This window comes from Ursus americanus, chromosome 12, assembly GCF_024610735.1.
Source record: "Ursus americanus isolate L20-20 chromosome 12, mUrsAme1.1.p, whole genome shotgun sequence".
Taxonomy (NCBI): domain Eukaryota; kingdom Metazoa; phylum Chordata; class Mammalia; order Carnivora; family Ursidae; genus Ursus; species Ursus americanus.
In genome coordinates, this window is record NC_142138.1 from 69868793 (window position 1) to 69891993 (window position 23201).

Genomic DNA, 23201 nt, shown 5'->3' on the forward strand with positions numbered 1-23201 from the left:
TGTGGCTGTCCATTTCCTAATACCATTTACTGAAGAGACTGGCCTTTCCGCATTATATATTCTTGCCGCCTTTGTCATAAATTAATTGGCCATATATTCATGAGGGGATCTCTGTTCTGTTCCACTGATCTGTCTTTGTGCTGATACTGTACTGTTTTGGTTACTATAGCTTTGTAATATAGTTTGAAATCAGGGAGCATGATGTCTCCAACTCTTTTCTTTCTCAAGATTGCTTCGTTTATTCAGGGTCTTTTGCAGTTCCATACAAATTTTAGAATTGTTTATTCTATTTCTATGAAAATGCCAATGGAGGTTTTTGTTTTTGTTTTGTTTTGGGGTTTCTTTTGAGAGAGAGGGAGAGAACGTGTGCACGCTGGAGTGCACATGAGTGAGGGAAGGGGCAGAGGGAGAGGGAGAAGCAGACTCCCTGCTGATCAGGGAACCTGATGTGGGGCTCAGTCCCAGGACCCTGAGGTCATAACCCGAGCTGAAGGCAGCCGCTTAATCAACTGAGCCACCCAGGCACCCTGCCGTTGGAGTTTTGATAGGGATTGCATTAAATCTATAGATTGCTTTGGGTAGTATAGATATTTTAACAATACTAATTCTTCTAATCCAGGAGCATGTAATATCTTTCCATCTATTTGTGTCTTCATTTTCTCTCATTGTTGCCTTATAGTTTTCAGTGTATAGGTCTTTTCACCTCCTTCGTTAAATTTATTCCTAGGTATTTTATTCTTTTTGATGCAATTGTAAATGGGATTGTTTTCTCAATTTCTCTTTCTGATAGTTTGTTATTAGTGTATAGATATGTAGTAGATTTCTGTTTATTGATTTTGTATCCTGCAACTTTACAGAATTTCATTCTAATATTTTTTTGGTGGAGTCTTTATTGTTTTCTATATATAATATTATGTCATCTGCAAATAGTTTTACTTTCGACTTTCCAATTTGAATGCCTTTTTTTTTTCTTGCATAATTGTTCTGGCTGGGACTTCCAATACTATGTTGAATAAAAGTGGTGAAAGTGGACATACTTGTCTTGTTCCTGAGCTTAGAGGAAAAGCTTTCAGCTTTTCACCGTTGCGTATAATGTTAGGTGTGGGCTTGTCATAGTGACCTTTATTGTGTTGAAGTACATTCCTTCTATACCCACGTTGTTGAGAATTTTTATCCAGAATGGTTGTTGAATTTTGTCAAATGTTTTTTCTGCATCTCATGAGGCGATTGATCATATGATTTTTATCGTTCATTTTGTTAATGTAGCATATAAGTATCTTCCTTCTTTAAAACATTTTGTGAAAATATTTTTCAGTGATTCAAGTACTAGTTACAATGAAGCAAAGTTCCACAGGCCTCCTGTAGCTATAGGATTCGTTTCTATAGGGCCTGCTCTGATTAGGTGTAACTGTGATTATCTTTGTTTAGACTTAAACACCATTTAAAACAGAAGGCATGTATATGCTGTTAAGACACCAAGGAATTTTGCAGAAGCTAATTAACTCCTTAGCAACATTCTTTTTTTTAATATATATATATTTTTAAAGATTTTATTTATTTATTTGACAGAGATAGAGACAGCCAGGGAGAGAGGGAACACAAGCAGGGGGAGTGGGAGAGGAAGAAGCAGGCTCATAGCAGAGGAGCCTGATGTGGGGCTCGATCCCATAATGCCGGGATCACGCCCTGAGCCGAAGGCAGACGCTTAACCGCTGTGCCACCCAGGCGCCCCCTTAGCAACATTCTTAATAAAATTGCCTTCTGGATAAAGAGAGACAGTTAATATTTTCTTCTCTCCATAGCCGTATGAAGTTTAATATGAATTTTGTATTGCTTTCCCCTCTCCTTTTGTACATAATGAAACACAAAGGAAAAAAAAAAGATACTAACCAATCATAGGAACCTCTTTAAAGGCATAATTTTCATGCTTTTTTGAAGGCAGAGAACCTGAAAAAGGATCTGGGTAGTGGATTTCGCAGGGCTCTGAAAACATGCAGCAGGTTCCTGCCCCAAGTGGTTAGTCCGTTGTGTCTCTGGGGTCCATGCAGGTTTGCAATGTGCGCACTGTGGTCTCCTGTCTCAGTGCTTACCCTTCTTATGGGATCACCTCCCCACACCCCAGCTTCTTCCCTCGTTTGTCTCGTTAGTCATACTGCCCCTCAATTGCAGGGGAGGAGGGAAAAATACATCAAATTTCAACTTCTAGGAATTACATATATGACATGAGTTGTTCTATAGCATGACAGATATTTTCACTAACATCTATGTGGAACAGTCAGAAGTCATTTTGCCTGAGTTACGAGTTCTAGCATATATAAATAAATATGCTTTGAACATACAAGAATAGCATAAAGTTAATAGTTCATTCACTCATTCAGCAAATATTTACTGAGCATGGGATACCTCTGTGAATGTTAAGATCCTAACCCTCGCAAAGGTTACATTTTAATGCAAAAATAAACAATAAACTTAATAAATTAGTAAACTTTATAGTAATTCAGAAGGTGATAAATACTATGGGAGAAAATAGCAGAGCAGGGTAAAGGGAAATTGGTATTGCATGGGGGCTGTGGGGATAAGTTACACTACTCAGTATGGTGTCAGGAAAGGCCTCCATAAGGGTTTTGAGGAAAGACTTGAAGGAGGTGAGGAAGCGAACCAAACAGATGGAGAGAAGAACATCCCAGGCACAGCAGAGCTGTGTCCTCAGGCACAATCATGCCTTGTGTCTAAGGAGACTGGAGAGGCTGGGAAAAGGAGAGGGAGATACAGTCAGAGAGGTATCTGGGGCCTCACAGTGGAAGGTCTTGTCGACTGTTGCAAGGACTGGTTTTCACTATGAGTTAGAGAGCATTGTCGGGTGTGGAGGTTTTTTAACAGTTTTATTGAAATACAACTTCTGTTGAGTTATATACAATTCATCCCTTTAAAGTACACACTTCAGTGGTTTGGGGTATGTTCACAGATGTGTGCAACCATTACCACAGTCAATTTTAGAATATTTTCAACACCTCAGAAAGAATTTCCCTCACGCCAGGCCTAAGCAACCACTAATCTATATTCTGTTTCTATAGATTTCCGTGTTCTGAACTTTTTGTGTAAATGGAACCATATAATACATAGTCTTTTGTGAGCGGTTTCTTGTACTTAGTATAACGTTTTCCAGGTTCATCCATGTTGTAACCTGTATCCCTACTTCATTGCTTTTTAATGCTGAGTACATTTCATTGTATGCATATAGCATATTTTGTTTATCCGCTTGTCAGTGATGGACATTTGAGCTGTTTCCACCTTTTGGCTGTTATAAATAATGCTGCTGTAAACATTTATGTACAAGTTTTTGTGTATTATAGATTTTTAAAGCAGAATTATGAAATCTGACACATTTTATCAGGATCAGGCTGGCTATCAAAGCTAATATGCTTAAGAGAAGTATTATTTCTCTTAAATGTTCAAAATAAACGTGTTACTATAAAAATGCAAATTTCTAGGTGTATTTAATTTATTCACCTACAATAGACTGATCTGTTACTCTAGTGATGTGTCTGAGGCACATGATCCTACCTTGCAAATAAATGAGCATCTTGGTTAGGGATTTGAGATGGCTTGCCTTATCACTTCACCAGTCAATCAATATTAAAGAGTTCTAGTCCCTGCTGGCCGCAGTTGACACTTTAAGTTAGCTATGTGAGCTGAGAGGCCAAGAACCACATCCATATGGATGGAATTGTTCTCCCAATAAAAGAAATCCTTCTTGTCTTCTCGGAATTCAGGATAGAAGTGGAGGGGAAGAGGGAAGCTAGGTAGATGTATTAGCCAACAGTGCTGCCATTGCCTGAAGCCCACCTAAACTTAGGTGAAGAGAGCACTTCAGTCTCCAGTGCTATCAGTTTAGTTACTTTAGAATTTTGACAAGGAAGAAGACATATCCTGCTAGAAGGTGACCCCAGATCAGCAATCCTCTTACTGCCAGATTCCCTTTCGAACCAATAGTAATGACTATGCATAGTAGGTTCTTTATAATCCTACTGGGTTCAATTAACCTCTCTATATGCCTGCAAAATAATTATTGGTCCCATTTTTTTCAGTTATTTTCTCTCTCGCCAGCAAAGAGAAATAAAAAAAAGAAAGGCTTCCCCCCCACCAATATTTCATTGTCATTGTAATAAAAAATTAAATATTAAAGTAAAAATCTTTCATAACAGTACAACTAAAGTTAACCACTGTCAATATTTTGGCATGTTCCTTCCTGTTTTTTCTTTACCTAAAGTTTTTTTAGTTTTTTTCTTTTGTGTTTTGTTTTGTTTTTATGTTTTTTGCTGAGTGTGAAGCCCAGCACAGGGCTTGAACTCACAACCCAGAGATCAAGATCTGAGCTGAGATCAAGAGTTGGACGTTTAACCCACTGAGCCACTCAGGCGCCCCAAATTTTATTTTGTTTTTGACATAATTAGGATCATATTGTCTATATAGTTTTCTACTTGTTTTCTTTTAATTATATTGAGAACACTTCCCCATGTTATTAAAAATTATTTAAAATAATCTTAATAGCTGTATAATTTCAATTTTAAGAATGTGTCTTCAGGGGCACCTAGGGTGGCTCAGTTTGTTAAGTGTCTGACTCTTGATTTCAGCCCAGATCATGATCTCAGGGTCATGAGATTGAGCCCCACATGGGGCTCCACTCTGGGCATAGAGCTTGCTTAGGATTCTGTCTCCCTCTGCCTCTCCCCCGCTACTTGCCCGTGCTCGCTCTCTTGCTCAAAAAAAAAAAAAAAAAAAAAAAAAAAAAAAAAGTCTCTTTAACCATTTCTCTTAGACATTTAGATTATTTACAATTTTGTTTGATATAATGTCAATAAACAGCTTGTATATTGATAAACCTTGTCCCATCTCTGATTATTTCCTTAAGATAAAAGTGCAGTGAGGCAGTCTCAAATATTACTACTAGAAGTATAAATTGGTATAACTTTTCTGGAAAGCAATTTGACTTTCTGTATTCAAAGATATGGGGTTGACTTCAGGACTCTTGTTGTTGAGGTAGTGCGGTTTCCTGATTTTTTAGAAGCCCTCGCTCAGGTGATGGAAATGTTTTATATCTTGATTAAGGAAATGGTTACACAACTGTATACATTTGTCAAAATCATCAAACGCTGCCCTTAAAATTGGTATATTTTATATCAATAAGAAATTATAATTTTAAAAAAGTACTCTAGTATCAAACTGACACTTTTTTCTTGATATAGTCAGAAAGATGAAAAGTAATTTAAAAAGGAATAGTTTTCTTACTATGTAATTCAGTGTTTTTTAATGCCATTGCTCTAGAACCACCTGATATTAGCTAGTGTTATGAGTCACGTACTTGGAGAAACACTGATCCATAGCAAGTCCTAAAAAGGGGGTCAGGATGGTACCAAGAACTAAAATTTATTTAGTACCTACTATATGCTAGACACTTTTGACACGTTTTACCTGTGCTGTCCAATAAGATAGCCACGTGTCACGTGTAGCTATTGAGCACCTGAAATGTGACTAGTCTAATTTGAGGTGTGATACAGGTATAAAATATATATCAAATTGCAAAGACTTAGTACCAAAAAAATAAGTGTAAAATATCTCAATAATTTTTAGAAGTTCTTAACGTTTTGGATTTTGGGGTTAAGTCAAATATGCTATTAAAATTAATTTTACCTTTCTTTTTCACCTTTCTAATATAGTTATAGAACATTTAGAATTACCCAGCAGCTCACATTTGTACTTGTTGTTTTTTTTTTTTTTTAAGATTTTATTTATTTATTTGACAGAGAGAGAGACAGCCAGGGAGAGAGGGAACACAAGCAGGGGGAGTGGGAGAGGAAGAAGCAGGCTCCCAGTGTAGGAGCCTGATGTGGGGCTCGATCCCAGAACGCCGGGATCAGGCCCTAAGCTGAAGGCAGACGCTTAACGACTGAGCCACCCAGGCGCCCCTCACATTTGTACTTGTTTACATTTCTATTGGATTGTACTGCCTTACCCATTCACTTTTGTTTTTAGTCTCGTGACGACCCAACAAAGTAGATATTTTTATTATTGTCATTGACTTCATTTTTCAGATGAGGAGATTGAGGGTTTAGGGAAGTAAAAACCTTGTCCAAAGTCATAGAGCTAATAAGTGACAAAACCGGACTTAAACTCACTCTGTCTCCAGTCTGGGCACCTAAGCACTCAGCTGAAATAATAATTTATGAAGATTAATGTAGCTGTGATTATTTTAATCTCTTGCTTATAAATGTCACTTATAAGGTAGGCAAAATTTGTTTTTACCAAATGGACAATATGTGAAGGTTTCTGCCTACTAAGAAATATTGTAAACCAAAGCAGGGGGGGAAATAGTACAAAAGTAAAGAATCATTTAGTGTTGTTTTAAGATTTTTGTCACCCAAATATAATTAAGGATGAGATTTAAGACAGTGTTGCTCTTTGAATAAAAATGGTTAATTTGATTAACTAGTTGCAGCTGTTAGTGTCATCACTACCTAAGTTGATGCCTAAGTGTTGGTAATAATATAATCCTGACAGAGTAAGTCAGTAACAATGTAGGGAGCACAGGTTTTTTCGTAGAGAGTACAGTTTAGGGCTTAGAAAACAGTTGGCATTTTGAACTTCTGTAAATAAATTTGAAGGTGGGAGGGGACTGATTCATATCAACAGGTACTTTATAGATTTCTACCTAAACAAGTAACACTAGAAACTTGGACCTTCTCTTGTAACCACGAGTTGGTTCAATCTCTGAATTATTTACAGAAAAATTAGGATCCTGTAACAGAATTTGCATTTCAAAGAAAGAGGAATCCAGAGGACACTCTTGCTCACTTATGGGCATTTCAGGATCAGTATTGAGACTTGGAATCATCACCATCTCTGTAGAGATGCTGGGGGGAGTTTACTTTCCTGCTGGGATCAGAGTGTTTAGCCACCATTGCAAGAGTCGTGATGGAGTGTATCGCCTGTCACTGACGAGCATTTACTGAGTGCTGATTATGTGTAAGGTTTTGTGCAAGGTGCTAGAAAGATGAAGGCATGTCCTATATTTTTAAGGATTTCAGTGTCTAATGGGAAAGTAGACATATAAATGAATAAGTCTAATAAGATGTTTTTTTAAAAAAACTGGACTTAACCCAAGATTCAAATCTAGGTCTGTTTCTTGACTCCAGTTTATTTGTGCGTTTGGAACATACATTTTTAAAATTAAAAATGGCTTTTTACTGCAAAATCAATACATAATACTTGGGAAAAAAATTTAATACAGCTGAGCAAAAAGAAGATAATAGAAATATCCACACTGCCACCATCCCACCATGGGAAGTGTCAACATCTTGATGTATATATAGCCTTTGAGACCTTTTTCTATTAATGTGTACACATATATTTTTAAATAAAAGGGAATATACTATACATTTACTTTTAATGAAACTACTTATATATGTCATTTTTATAGTGACAGCATAGCATTCTGTTGTCTGATTATGCCCCGGTTTATTCAACCAATTCTCAGTTTTTTGCTCATTCAACACTTATTGAGCACTTAACTGTATTCCAGGAGCTATTGTAAGACTGGATATACAGGGGTGAACAAAATTGTTTGGTGTTAGTTGTTTATAATTTTCACTCTTGTAATAGTGCTGCAATAAACATTATTTTATATACATCCTTACATACTTGTCCAGTTGCTCACTTGGGATAATAATAATTGAGCATATACTATACATGCCAGACAGTCTGGTGACTTCATTACATATATTTTCTCATTTAATCATGATCCAAGAAGTAATATTGTGGGGGCGCCTGGGTGGCACAGTCGTTAAGCGTTTGCCTTTGGCTCAGGGCGTGATCCCAGCGCTCTGGAATCGAGCCCCGCGTCGGGCTCCTCCGCTGAGAGCCTGCTTCTTCCTCTCCCACTCCCCCTGCTTGTGTTCCCTCTCTCCCTGGCTGTCTCTCTCTCTGTCAAATAAATAAATAAAATCTTAAAAAAAAAAAAAGAAGAAATATTGTGATTCCATTTTTCAAATGAAGAAACTGAAACGTGGAGAAATGAAATAATTTGTCTTAGGTCATACAGCAAGCAAGTGCAAAGCTGGAATTCAGGTTCAAATTTGTGTGATTCTAGATTCATGCACTGCTAAACAATGTTGAGATGAAATTAGTGCCTCCGAGAGCATAAACACTTTTTTTAAGTAGGCTCCACACCCAGCATGGGGCTTGAACTCACCACCCCGAGATCAAGAGTCGCAGAGCATAAACATTTTTAAGATGCTAAATTACTAATTTGCCAGCCAGAAAAGTTTTACCAGTTTAAACCTTTATACCATACCCTCACAACACTGAGGTCAGCTGCCCCTGATTCTTAAAAATAAACTTAAAAATCATCAATGGGGGGTGACTGGGTGGCTCAGTCGGTTAAGCGGCTGCCTTTGGCTCATGTCGTGATGCATCGGGCTCCCTGCTCAGTGGGGAGTCTGCCTCTCTCTCTCTCTCTCTCTCTCTCTCTGCATCATTCTTGCTCTTTTTCTCAAATAAATAAATAAAATGTTTTTTAAAAAATCATTAATGTGTATGGAGAAGGTTGGTAAAAAGCAAACAGTTTATTTCAACTCAAATGCAGAGAAAGAAGAAAGAAGTAGGTAAACAGCGTGAAGCTGAGAGACCAGTAAAGGAGAGAGACACAGAGGCAAGAGAGTCAGAGGCAGGTACTGTCTGGTCACAGAGCAGCACTCATCCCCTCCCATGTCACCCCATCTCCCCCCGAACCCCTGCCGCCCGGTGCACCTTTCTCCTTTGTGTAAACTTGGTTGAGTAGTTTGTTTCTTGTAGCCAGAATGTTGTGTTTTAGGAAAATGTTCTCGCCTCTTACAAGTTTATAGGATATGCCTTTACGTGTAGTATGTAAGACCCAATACAGATTTGCTTATTTGTTTTGGGCTTTGTTGGATGAAACAATAAAAGGTTGAAAACGGAAGGAAAAGTTCAACTTTGCTGACTCTGTGGAGTGACACAAAGTGACTTGTTTCCTTCCTGTATTATCTACATTTCTATGTTTTTTATGATAAATACTAAAATGTTCTACAGATTTTTTAAAAGTCGTCAGTTTGACGTCATTGGGATTATTAAGTACTAAAGTAGTTGGTTAGCCTCAGCACGGCCCTGAGTTGTCATTCCTCCGCCAAAATTGTGTTACCTTCCCCAACTGAATGACGCCTCCGCTGGGACACCTGTTCTTTCACTGGGATTATCATTAGAGCCTCTGGGCTGAATAGGACTGTGATTTACAAATCACCTTTTGTTACCCTTCGGTCTTTTATTTTTTTTATATATTTTTTTTCATTTAAATTTAATTAATTAACATACAATGTTTATTATTAGTTTCAGAGGAAGAGTTTAGTGATTCATCAGTTGCATGTAACACCCAATGCTCATTACATCACGTGCCCTCCTTAATTCCCATCACCCAGTTACCGCATCCCCCCACCCACCTCCCCTCCAGGAGCCCTCAGTTTGTTTCCTATAATTAAGAGTCTCTTATGGTTTCTCTCCCTCTCTGATTTCATCTGATTTTATTCTTCCCTCCCTTCCCCTATGATCCTCTGTCTTGTTTCTTAACTTCCACATATGAGTGAAATCATATGATAATTGTCTTTGACTGACTGACTTCACTTAGCGTAATGCCCTCTAGTTCCATCCGTGTCGTTGTAAATGGCAGGATTTCATTTTCTGATGGCTGCGTAATATTCCATTGTGCATATATACCACATCTTCTTTATCTATTCATCTGTCAAAGGACAGATGTATTTCTGTATGTTGGCTGTCGTGGACATTGCTGCTGTACCAGCAAACAAGCCAAACTTTCATTCTTTCAGATGACAGTGATACCCTTCGGTCTTTTAAAAGGCAGTGGAGCATAGCAGTTGAGAGCATGGGCTCCCGTTGACAGACTACCTTACTCTTATATTTGGGGGACGCAAAGTAAAAGGGACCGGGGATATTCTTCATTACCACATCTGCCATCACTTGTTTGGAAAACCTCTACTTTAATATAATTCAAGAGCAGAATTCTACATTATCTCAAGGCGGAGTATACTAGGGCAGTGAGGATATTTACTAGGAAGGTAGCCCCATTGCCGGATGACCTTTGTGGTCTATGAGGACAAAAATTTTTAGTAGCTCAGGTTCCACTTGTGCTCGCTTCACATGTCCCCTTTGAGGCTGCCAGAGTGAGCACCCCTGTAATGAACAGGCCTGCAGAGCCGTCAGCAGCTGTACTTGCTACACGGAGGTTATTTGGGGGCTTTGTTTCTTGTATTTTTTATGGCGGCCACCACTGTACTCCTGTCGTTGTGGTGGCTCCGACAGATTGATGTGGTCTTGAATGTGCCCAGTGGTGAGAAAATACATCTCTAGCTTTTTGTTTTCAGATGATGACCTCCTTTCAGACCTCCATGTAAGCGATATTCCAGGCAGCTCTGTCCCTGAGGAGTCCATCCTTTGCCCTGTGGGCAGAGAGGGTAATCCCTTCTCCTCACACGACTCTCCGGTGAATGATATGTGCGCAGTGCTGGATACATGCAGAATCCCAACTGGTTGCTTTTTTGTCCTATTTCTTCTCAGTGGGAGAAGAACTAAAGCCAGGGGCCCCTTTTTATTTGTTTTCTTTTGCTTTGTGTTGTGTTGTGTTTTGTTTTTATAAGTCGGGTGTCCGGTACTAAGGGGGGAACTGGGAAGCAGTAGCTACATTTTCTAATAGGCAGTTACACTGTTTGCAAGAAAGTGTATTAGGATAAAGTAACCTCAGTGGAATTGGTTATAATCAAGGAAATATTTTATGTCTTAATTCAGTGTTTCCTAAGGTCTGTCCTATAGAAAATGTGTTTGGTATTTGTTGGGGATTGATAGGTATTGCCTTAAAAAAGGTTCTATAGGCAACTAAGTTTAGAAAGTACTGTTATCCTTCTCTTGGAAAGTCACAATTCACATTAGTATGTTCAAGAGTCTGAGCAACTCCAGAGTAAAGAAACCCATTCAGCTTTTTTTTTCCTTTATTGTATCTTAATATAATTTTTATATTTATAAATAAATATACATAACATACAAGTTAGAAAGTATAATAATATAATGAACACCCTTGAATCCTTCACCCAACCCGAGAACTAGAAAATTGCCAGTGGCATGGATCTGTTCGTATTCCTCTCAGATTACATCCCTTACCTCCCTGCAACAGGTAAGCGCTGTTCTACGTTTTGTGTTTAGTTCCCTTGCTTTGGTGGGAGATTCTTATCACTTACCTATATATTTGTAAACAATGCATTATTTAGCTTTGCTTATTTTTGAGCTCAATCAGTTTTTCCCACGCTAGTGGATCATTCATAGAAGCAGAGAAACATACTGACTCCCCCCCCCCCCCCGCCTTTAAAAACCCTCTGTTAGCCTCCTGTCTCTTTCCAGGTTCTGTATCATTTCTCTGTTCTCTTTGTAGCAGAAATTCTTGAAGAACTGTTTCTAATGATTGTCTCTGATTCCTCTCCTTACATATTCTCTTGAACTCACATATTCTTTTAACCCTCACTCTGTTCAGGCTTTCACCCCATCGCCCTCTGGAATTGTTCTTGCTCTGGTCCCCAGGGACCTCCACGTGGCTAAACCCAGAGTCAACCTTTAGCACTCATTTTACTTGACCTGTTAGCAGCATTTGACGCAGTTGTTCCATCCCTTCCCTTGGAAACACCTTTATCTTTTAGCTTCCAGAAACTATAGTCTCCTGGTCTTCCTACCTCACTGGCCATTCCTTCTCTGTCACTTTTGTTCATTTCTCCTATTTTGGGAATCCCTGGAACTACGTCCTTAGACCACCTCTCTTCTTCTCTATCTATACCCACTTCCTTGGCAGTCTCATCCAGGCTCATGGCTTTAAGATCTGTCTGCTACTGACTCCTAAATTTATACCTCTCATCCAGACTTTTTCGGCCGCAGCACTATTAGTGTTTGGGACCAGATGATTCTTTGTTGTGGTGAGCTGTCCTGTGCATTGTAGGGTTTGCAGCAACACCCCGGCCTCCCCACGGTGATGCCAGCGGCATTCCACCAGTGACGACAACCAGCAATGTTTCCAGACGTTGCCAGATGTCCCCTGGAGGTAAAATCACATCTCTCTCACACCTTCCCCATTAAGAACCACTGTTTCTAGACTGAACTTCTCCCCCAAACTCCAGATTTATATATTCAGCTGTCTACTTGACACTTCTATTTGAATGTCTAATTATCCATATTTAACGTGATCAAGACCAAGCTTCCGATACATCTTTCTAAACACGATCTTCCCTCAGACTCTCCATCTCAGTTAATTGCATGTCCATCCTTCTAGTTGCTTAGTTCAAAAACTTGGTGTTTTCTTGACTCCCCTCTTTCCCTCACACCTACATCCTGATTCATCAGTAAATCTTATGATCTTTTCCTTCAAAATATGTCCAGAATCTGACACCCTGTCACTACTGCTGTCCTGGCCCATGACACCATCATTTCCCACCTGGATTGTTACAGCCACCTCACCCTTTACTCTACAGTCTGTACTCTGTATCACTAGAGTGACCCTATGAAAATTCATAATTCAGGGCATGTCTCATCTCTGCACGGAAACCTCCAGGTGTTACCCATCTTACTCAAAGTAAAAATTAAAATCCTTGCAACAAGCTACCAGGCCTCACGTGATCTCATCTTCATACTCCCCTCCGTCCCCTTCCTTAACATCTCCAGTCTTCTCTCTTACTACCCAGTACCTTATTTACTTCTCTCCAGCCCGCTAGCCTCCTCTCTGTTCCCTGAACACAGCCAGCCTTGGTCCCTTTGCACCTGCCCTTCCCCCAGATACCTTCCCTTGCCTCATTCACGTCTTGGCTCAGGTGTCAGTTTCTCAGTGGCCTTCCTTGACCACAGGATTTAAAATCTCACACCACCAGCACCACCTCCAGCTCTTTCAGACCTGCTGTATTCTGCGTAGCGCTTCCTTCATCTCACATACTGTAGAGAGGCAGTGCTGCATCGTGCTCAGGAGAGCAGACTCTGAAGGCAGATTGCCTGGGTTTGTATCCTGACTCTGTCACTTTCAAGATGTAAGACCTTGGCTCCTCTGAGCCTCAATTTCTTTGTAAAGTGGGATAGTTTTTATCTCATGAGAACCTCACATACATAGTGATAGGAGCTCGCCATTATTATTACTGTTGTGTTATTATTACATTTTACTATTAATTTCATTTATCTTCCGCTTCTCCTATTGGAATATAAATCCCATGAGGGAAGTTGTTTTGTTTTTGTTGGGTTTTTTTTTTCTTTTTTCCTTTTTTTTTACTTATTGCTGTATTCACAGTGTCTAGAACAGGGCCTGGCACATAGTAGGCAATTAATAAATACTTGTTAAATTGTTACCTCTGGAAAGAGCAATGGGGAGAAGAAAGATCCAGGAGACTTGAGCTCTATGTATACTATTTAAAACTTTTGCCAAGGGGCGCCTGGGTGGCACAGCGGTTAAAGCGTCTGCCTTCGGCTCAGGGCGTGATCCCGGCGTTACAGGATCGAGCCCCACATCAGGCTCCTCCGCTATGAGCCTGCTTCTTCCTCTCCCACTCCCCCTGCTTGTGTTCCCTCTCTCGTTGGCTGTCTCTATCTCTGTCAAATAAATAAATAAAATCTTTAAAAAAAAAAAAACTTTTGCCAGAAGAATGTATTCATGTATTACTTGTGTCCTCAAAAAGCTTATAGGCTTATGTGGAAAAAAGACATATAGACAAATCCTAGAGGATTGAGAATATGAGAGTTGAGTTTTAACAGACGCATGGTTCAGATACAGTACAAGAGGGATGAGGCGACCTTCCAGGCGGAGGGGATAGTGCAAAAGCAAAGAGGTATGAGATGTGAGAGCAGCTCTGACAGCTGTAAGCGGTGGGAATTGAGAGGGCTTGTCAGTGTTCTGTGCTGTTAAATGCTCCGTCGTATCCTCTCTCACCCACTCCTGTAGTCCAGCATCTCTTGCTAAATGTTTGGCTTTAATTAGAAGATTATTACTCCATTAAGGGGAATATTTGGGGCTTTTTTTTCTCATTATTTTCCAGAAAGTCTTTTTCTAGGTTCCTGCTTCCTATAAATTCCATTCGTTTTGTTTCATTATATCACTTCACATTTGACTCTAGCTTCCTTTGGTGTCTTTGGGTTTTTATTAAGAAACTCACATATAACTTCTATCTGTAGAATACAGTGAAAGAAGAAGAGAGTGATGATAGAGAGGGAGAGTCTTATTATATAGCTTTGTTAGGGGCACAGCTGTTCAACTCGTCACTTTAGTCATTAGAATCTAAAATCCTGTGTTAGTCTCTAGTTCCTTACCAAAGACTGAAAAGTGAAGAAACTCTTTTTCCAATGCGTGATGCAAGAGTTTTTGAGGTTGACTTTTTTTTTTTTAAGATTTATGTACATATTTAAGAAAGAGTGTGTGCACACATGGGTGCAAGTTGGGGGAGAGGGGGAGAGGGAGGAGGAGAGAATCTCAGACTCCCCCGCTCAGCGCAGGGCCAGACCCGGGTCAGTCTCATGACCCATGAGATCATGACCTGAGCCAAAAATCACGAGTCAGACACTTCACCGACTGAGCCACGCAGGAGCCCCTTGATGTAGACTTTTTAAAATCGGTTGGTGAAGGGGCAGACTCCTGATTTCAGCTCAGGTCATGATCTCAGGGTTGTAAGATCGAGCCCCACCTCAGGCTCCATGTTGGGCGCCTGCTTAAGATTCTCTCCCTTTCCCTCTGCCTCTCCCCACCTCTAAATAAATTAATTAATAAAATAAAATAAAATCAGGGCTTTTTTTCTGCCCACCTTGCTTCTCTCCATAAAGCTGAGAATGATGACGGCACAAACCAAGACAGGCAGTAGCATTAGTCCCCTCGGTTAGCTGCTGGTACCGTCTTTGTTTGTATGTTGTCTCACATTGAGTTGTGATTGTGTATGTGTCTCTAAGAGTCCCTTGAAGGTAGGAATCATAACAATGTTCCTTTGTACACCTAGCTCAGTGCCTGCTTCATAATGAATGCTCAGTGAAACACTTGTTAAATTGAGCTGAATTGAATTAGATTATGATATCACAGGAGAAGGGAATTTTTGAGTTTGCTTTTAAAGTGAAATTGATTTAAAACAAAGCTGGAGCAGAGGATCATAGGGGAAGGGAGGGGAAAACCGAATGGGAAGAAATCGGAGAGGGAGACAAACCATGAGAGACTCTTGATTCTGGGAGACAAACTGAGGGTTGTGGAAGGGGAGGTGGGTGGGGGCATGGGGTACTGTGTGATAGGCATTAAGGAGGGCCCGCGATGTGAGGAGCGCTGGGTGTTATATGCAACTGATGAATCAATGAACACCGCATCAGAAACTAATGATGTACTGTATGTTGGCTAATTGAATTTAAATAAATCAATCTCTTTCTATATGCAGAAAAAAAGCTAGAAAAAAATCATTCTTTTCTTGTTGTTTTAAAACATAGTCTAAATTTGGGGTATAGATACCAATATGTTCATCGCCCAAAATTTTTAAAGCATTCTGCAGTGACTCATCAAAGTCCTCAAATAGATACTTTTTAAAAAGTCACAATGGCCCTAGGAAACAAAATTAGACTTGGCAAATATAAATAGTATTTTCTCTTTGCAGTCAAGAATGTGGGGTCTTGTTGATACACAGAGGAGGATCTTGAAGTATAATTTCAGTTCAGTTACTTCTTGTCTTTGCACTGGTAGCAGAGTCTGAAGTGAAGCAGAGATCACCTGATCAATTCCTGTAGGGTTTCCCAGAACGGTTGTTTCGTTCTTACTATAAGTCACTAATCAAAGACTTCTCGTGTTATCTTTCACAAAAGCAACACTACCTCATTTCTGACACTTGCTTTCTGCCCTCCAACTGTCTCCAGTCCAACTGGTCAAAAGACCAGGCCAGACAGAGGTGCCTGAATTTCAGTAGGGGAATAAATAAATTTAGCTTTTATTCCTTTCCCTCTGCTTCGTCTTTTTTTTTTTTTTTCTTTTGGAAAGGAGTTTGGAATTTAAATCCTCCAAGTCCAGAATCTGGCAGGTCTAAAACTGCAAAACAATGGTAATGATAAGGTACCTGGTCATCCCTCCAACCCTCTGCTGCAGATCTGTCCCCTGAGAGTGACCGCGGCACACTTACCATACTGCCCCAAAACTCCTGTATCATAGCGAAGGCTCTCTTGCCAACACAGAACTATTTTATCTTTTTTTAAGATTTTATTTATGTATTTGAGAGAGAGCGAGAGTGAGCAGGAGGGAGAGGGTGAGGGAGAGAGAGTCTGAAGCAGACTGCAAGCTGAGCGCAGAGCCTGATGTGGGGCTCGATCCTGTGACCACGAGAGCATGACCTGAGCCGAAACCAAGAGTTGGACGCGTAACTGAGCCACCCAGGCGCCCCAACGTGTAGCTCTTCTTTTAATGAGTTCATTTACTCGGTGTACCTTTATTGGGTCCCTACTAGATGTCAGCCTATGTGCTAAGCCCTGGAGATCCAAGCTGAAGAAGTCCTAGACCCGCCCTAAGCAGCTCACAGTCTAGAGTGGCAGCAATAATAGAGCGAGTACTGAATGCATAATAACGCAGAGCTAAAATAGCAGTAGAGCAAAGAGATTCATAGCGACGGGGGGGGGGGGTCCTGCCGGCCAGAAGGAGTTTGAGAAGGCCTCATGGAAAAGGTGACTTTTAATCCTCAGCCTTAAAGGATAAAAAGGATTTCATCAGACACAGGACATAAGAGCACAGCGTACAGGTGGGGAAGCTCAGGAGCTGTTCAGGGGCGAGCAAGTGGCTGGGCGCTGCTGGGCGGCGTGGTGGGAAGTGGAGCGAGACAAGCAAGCAGCGCTCCGCATGGTGCCCGAGGGCGCAGGTTCCGGAGCCTGGGTTTGGATCCAGCGAAGCCACTTCTTGGCTGTGGTGAACTCGGCAAGTCTCTTCACCTCCATAGCTTGGTTTTGTCATCTTTCGAATGGGGATAATAGCATCTGTTTCACACATATACATACATAACACACATACGCGTGTGGCTTAACACAGTTCTCAGAACAAAATAAATACAAGTATTAGTTATTAGGAGGATACATTATGAAGGGCCTTGAATTTTACTCTGTACATTGTTCTGTAAGCAAAAGAAAGGTTTGAAAGCAGACGAGGTGAAAGTATGCAGTAGGATGTCATCTGTGTTTTAGAAAATTGACTCTGGTGCCACTTGGCAGAGTCCCCTGGCTAAGGAGGAGACTAGAGGCACAGTCCACGTTCTGAGGCCATTTTAAGAGTCAAATAAAAGGTGCTGATGTAACACGGTTCTCAGTTAATACAGTAGCCTTGCCCTTCAAAATTCTGGGTTCTGGGACACTGGGTGGCTCAGTCGGTGTCAGACTCATGATTTCAGCTCAGGTCATGATCTCAGGGTCCTGAGATCAAGCCCCTCATCAGGCTCCATGCTGAGCGTGGAGTCTGCTTGAGACACCCCCCCCCCACTTTTCTCCCTGCTCGTGCTCTCATAGATAGATAGATAGATAGATAGATAGATAGATAGATAGATGAGGGAGGGAGGGAGGGAGGGAGGGAGGAAGGAAGGAAGGAAGGAAGGAAGGAAGGAAGGAAGGAAGGAAGGAAGGAAGGAAGGAAGGAAGGAAGGAAAAGGAAAAAAATTGGGTTCCTAACTAGAAATTTCAAACTGGAAATCTCAGTCTTAACAGATCTTACAGGTTGTTTTTTTTTTTAAGATTTTATTTATTTATTCGACAGGATAGAGACAGCCAGCGAGAGAGGGAACACAAGCAGGGGGAGTGGGAGAGGAAGAAGCAGGCTCACAGCAGAGGAGCCTAATGTGGGGCTCGATCCCACAACGCCGGGATCACGCCCTGAGCCGAAGGCAGACGCTTAACCGCTGTGCCACCCAGGCGCCCCAGATCTTACAGGTTTAGCGCTAAAAAACCCAGAACCCTGGGTAAGAGCACTAAGGGGAGCTCCTTCTAGTCTGAATGTTTGAGTGTTCAACTGATGCTTCACCTCTGCACCCAAATATCAGACCAGTACCTCTTACATACTAATCATGATATCCTTTATCCAGTTACATGTCGTGGGCAAGATACTCTATTTTTGGAGATACTTTTTTTTTTTCCTTTGAGTAACCTCAAATCTACTGCTCAGTTTCCTAGAGGAAGTTCTGGCTTCTGGACTGCACAGCCGAAGCAGGGAGAGCTCTCAAGTTACATCGAGGTCAGCAAGCAGAAGATGAAATGGTGATGGCAAGGTGAGGAGAATGGTGCGACTTCCCCTCTAGCCTCGCTGCAGGCTTTCCCTGCTGACCAGAAGTGTTGGAGAAGAGCCTTGGGTTTTGTGCTTGTCATTATAACCCATCTCCAAGTAGCCTGCTAATTCCTGAACTGTTGGCACAGACACCAAGACTCCCAGTGATGAGTTGAGAATAAGTCTGTGCCCCTCCCAACCCACTTTTCTCATGGTTTCCTTATCAAATAAACAAATGTATTCCTTGTATTTGACAGCACAATCACTTCAGTTTCTGATGAATTTTGCTGGGATCTTACTTGAGAAAAGGGTTATCAGAGCTCGGAGGAGTCTAAAAAGTAATCATTTGATGGACACGCTACACATCCTCTCTTCTCTTGACCCCTTTTATTTTTCATTAACCACATTCCTGCACACCTCATTTTCTGAAAACTCATCATGTTTCTGTAAAGAACCATCCAAAAATTGTTCCTACGTTGCAATTTTCTGTGGCACTGAGAACCCATGTATGACTACAATAAAAATCCATTTTGTGAAGAGATACAAGTTTTTATTTCTTTGGGGTTAATAACTATTTATGGGAATTCATGAGATGAGCTGGCTTTACACCAAACTTAGAGAAGGCGCTGCTTCTATCCAAAGGATATTTGGAGTATGTCAAGGCAAATGATAGATTCTGGTGTCAGTTTCGATTCTCTTGAAAGCAGTGGAAAGTGGTGATGTCACTCATGCCAGGAAGTTATGGCATCCTCAAATCATAGCAAAAACAGCACAGCGCAATCCCTCCCTGGTTCTCTGTAAGCCCTTTATATATTTTTTAACCTCTTTTTATGTTGAACATAAAATATTCTCTAGCCTCAGATAGCGTAAAGTCAAATCTGTCACAGTTATCAGGCCTTGTGAATGCTATTTAGTCTCTTTGTGGCTCAGTCTCCTCGTCTGTAAAATAATAATAGGGGCGCCTGGGGGGGCTCAGTCAGTTAAGCATCCAACTATTGATTTCAGCTCAAGTTATGATCTCAGAATCATGAGATTGAGCCCCACGTTGGGCTCTGTGCTCAGTGGGGAGTCTGCTTCCCTCTCTCTCTCTCTCTCTCTCTCCCTCTCCCTTTGTCCTCTCCCCACTTGCCCACTCTGTCTCTCTCTAAAATAAATCTTTTTTAAAAATGAGAGTAATAAAGCACCTTCCTCATAGGATTGTAAGGATTAGATAATACATATAAAGCACTGAGAACACTGCAAACACTAAGAGGCAATAAGATTGATTCCTGTCTCCAACCTGGGTATACAAAATCACTATACAGAAAGATCAGATTCCTGTCAACCCTCCCACTGCACTAAGCAGCAGCTCAAGAAATAAGGGGAAAAATAAAGGTCATTCTATCCATCTCCATTTTCCCATTCCCCCTTCTTTTCTCCATTGTTTCTTTACCTCACACTCATGTGAAGCCCTGAGGCTGTGCCCATATTATAGCCAAGAGCTAAGATCTAAATTCCTTTCCTTTTTTTTTTTTTTTTTTTTTTTTTTTGTGGGTCACTTTAGGTACATTTTCAAATTTTTTCCCTTTTTTTATAATAAAAAAGTGAGACTGCCTTCACTGGGGGGACATTATTTTAATTGCAGCTTTTATGAGTTACAGAGTTTTTTCAAATAAACAGAAACCTCCCCCAAGCAGGATTACCTGTGCTTCCCTTCCTCTTGGCAAGGTAACTCTTTGGAAGAAGAAGAATCAGAACAGAGACTTTTTGGAGCGCCTGGGTGGCTCAGTCGGTTAAGCAACCAACTCCTGATTTCAGCTCAGGTCATGATCTCAGGGTCGAGGCATGGAGCCCTGCCTTGGGCTCCCCGCTCAGGGGAGTCTGCTTGAGATTCTCTGCCTCTCCCTCGCCCTCTGCCCCTCCCCACACACACGCCCTCTCTCACTCGCTCTCTCTAAAATAAATCTTAAAAAAAAAAAAAAAGGAACAGACTTTTCTTACACAATTCCTATTATTTGCCTGCTTCCCTTGTGCCCACTCAACTAACAATACCAAGAAGTCTAAAAAGTGAGCCTTACCCTCAGGAGGTTTGATGCCAGAAATTGGCATTTCTTTATTAAGGATCGAAGACTTACATTTTTTTAATAATTTTTTTAAATATTTTTTTTTAGAGAGAGAGAACCCTTGCACGCGCATGTGTGAGTTGCGGGAGAGCAGCAGAGGGAGAGGGAGAGAATCCCAAGCAGGCTCTATGCCCAGCGCAGAGCCCAGCTTGGGGCTCGACTTCAGGACCCTGAGATCATCACCTGAGCCGACGTCACAAGTCCAATGCTTAACCAACTGAGCCACCCAGATGCCTCAAAGACTTACATTTTTATTCAAGATTTACAGAGCTGATTGCATTATTAGTGGCCCTTTACCTTTACCCTTTAAAAACAGCATTTTCTTTGACGTCTCATGTGCTTTTAATGACTTCTCTTCCGTAGAGTGAAATGCACTAGTCAAATGTCCCATTTACTCTACAAAGCCGAGGCACTGTTTTTAGCTAACCAACTCTTTGGACAACAGTTTTTGCCCAGTAAACTTGCAGGCAGCAACTCACAGTCCTTATCGCCGATAGCTGCTTTCTTCCTCCCTTAAGTGGAGTGGCTTATAAAACAGTCAACCGAAGAATAAAGTTGCTGGCAGTTGTGTCTTATCCACGGTGATGCTGTTAGGGAGGTAACCCCATCACAAGTCCTCCCAGTGTCTTCCCTCCACCAAAGAGAAATTGGCTTGAGTCATTTTTTGGTTTGTGTGTATGGCGGTGGCAAGCTCACTGAGGAGACGGTGCTATGACAATGTGTAAAAGAACCCATCAATTCTCACTCTGAGATTTCTCACTTAAGAAATGGTCTAGTCAAAGATCCCAATTCAGGGGCCCTGAGGTTCACCTGGTGAGAGAGAAGTGAGCTGAAGGACAGGCTGGGAGGAGTATGGCCCAGGAAAGAGGTGTGAGTAACAGGACCACGGGAGGCAAAGAGAGGGAAGGTAGGGGCAGGACAGTAAGAAGAGACAGTACAGCAGTGCAGGTTAGTGCGAGAAAAACCCAGAGATTTATGTAACATCTTCAGGAGCAAATAGGCAGGAAAGGTTCTCCAGCCCACATGCATCTGTTCTGGAATCTGAAAATGACTTTGGAGGGTTTTGATTTTTTAGCAGTCCCTCTGCCTGATGTTCCACAAAGCTCCAGCACAAGGACCCCACTACCTTGCGTACAGCAGACACTCAAACATTTGTTGACTTTTAAAAGGAGGGGCAGGGGCGCCTGGGTGGCACAGCAGTTGAGCGTCTGCCTTCGGCTCAGGGCGTGATCCCCGCATTGTGGGATCGAGCCCCACATCAGGCTCCTCCGCTATGAGCCTGCTTCTTCCTCTCCCACTCCCCCTGCTTGTGTTCCCTCTCTCGCTGGCTGTCTCTATCTCTGTCTAATAAATAAAATCTTTAAAAAAATAAAAAATAAAAAAAATAAAAGGAGGGGCAAAGGGGCGCCTGGGTGGCTTAGTCGTTAAGCATCTGCCTTCAGCTCAGGTCATGATCCCAGCGTCCTGGGATCAATCCCCACGTCAGGCTCCCCGCTCAGTGGGAAGCCTGCTTCTCCCTCTCCCACTCCCCCTGCTTGTGTTCCCTCTCTCGCTGTCTCTCTCTCTCTGTCAAATAGATAAATAAAATCTTTAAAAAAAAAAAAAAAAAGGAGGGGCAAGGAGGAAGTTGGGGCAAATCACGAATCACTTGTCTCCCATAAGCCAGAATCTATTTAAACTATAAATCCAAATCCAAACCGCTCTCGTCTGCCTGGCCAGCAAGCCCTCAAAAGATCATGCCTGCTACTTTTTCCTCACCATGTAGGACACTGGGACATTTTGCTTCCTCATTTATGAAGATACCCTGGATTTTCCCATTCTTCTTAAAGCACTTTTTAAACAGAGAGTGAGAAATAGAGATGGTGAGAAAGGGTGTGTGTGTGTGTGTGTGTGTGTGTGTGTACGAAGCCTAAACAGTAAACTGGAGTCAGAACACCTGGATTCTAATCCATTTAGCCAGTAACTTGCTGTGTAAACTTGGCCCAGTCGATTGATCTGCCACACAGTTTACTCATTTTCCAAGTGGGAATAATATTTATTTTATATACCACACAAGGTGGCACTAAAGACTTAAAGAAATGATATATAAGAACATTTTGAAAGGATAAATTTCTGTATCAGTCTAAAATAGAGGAATTAATTACTATGGTAAATGAAAAGAGGTTAAGAGGAATATTGTTGAATTAGGAGGAAACGGGGTGTCTGGGAAAAGAGAAAAGCCCCTCCTTCGTTTGACAGATGCCAGAAAAAGCCAAGACCACCGCATTCCTGAAACCACAAAATCGGTCAATACTTTCTTTTATCTCAAGACATCTCCAGAAAAAGGAGTTCTTGCTTTTCCCTGCTCTTGTGTGCCAGGATTTGTATTCATTTTGTGGTTATTGCATGTCTACCATATGCCAAGCACCGTGTTTGTTAGCTTGTAATTGTTCAGTAATTAGTCCTAGAGGGCAATCCTTGCAGATCTTCATAGGACTTTCGCAGGTCATCGCCTATATTCCACTAACTTTCCTTGTTGATGGAACTGTTAGTTCATCCTTCACCCTTTAATATGTTGAGGAACAGAGTCCTACCAGAATTCAGTGACTTGGGGCACCTGGGTGGCTCAGTGGGTTAAGCATGGTCTCTGAGTTTCAGCTCAGGTCACGATCTCAGGACTGTGAGACGAGCCCCGCGTGGGGCTCTGCGCTCAGCGTGGAGTCTGCTTGTCCCTCTCCCTCTGCTCCTGTCTCTCTCTCTCTCTCTAATAAATAAAA

The 23201-nt window shown here is 41.3% G+C and overlaps 1 protein-coding gene across 3 annotated transcripts in view; it reads left to right on the forward strand.

Moving 5' to 3' along the window:
* VPS45 (vacuolar protein sorting 45 homolog) overlaps positions 1-22054 on the forward strand; it is a 65675-nt gene extending 43621 nt beyond the window's left edge. Inside the window, exons 15-16 of one of the 3 annotated variants that reach the window (XM_045777116.2) lie at positions 18245-18347; positions 20494-22054. In XM_045777116.2, the coding sequence (XP_045633072.1) occupies positions 18245-18332 (88 nt within the window). In that variant the 3' untranslated portion in view covers positions 18333-18347; positions 20494-22054. Of the gene's footprint in view, positions 1-18222; positions 18883-20493 lie in introns of those variants that run through there. The other 2 variants (XM_087866239.1, XM_045777115.2) reach the window with 2 other exon arrangements.
* Positions 22055-23201: the final 1147 nt, after the last annotated feature.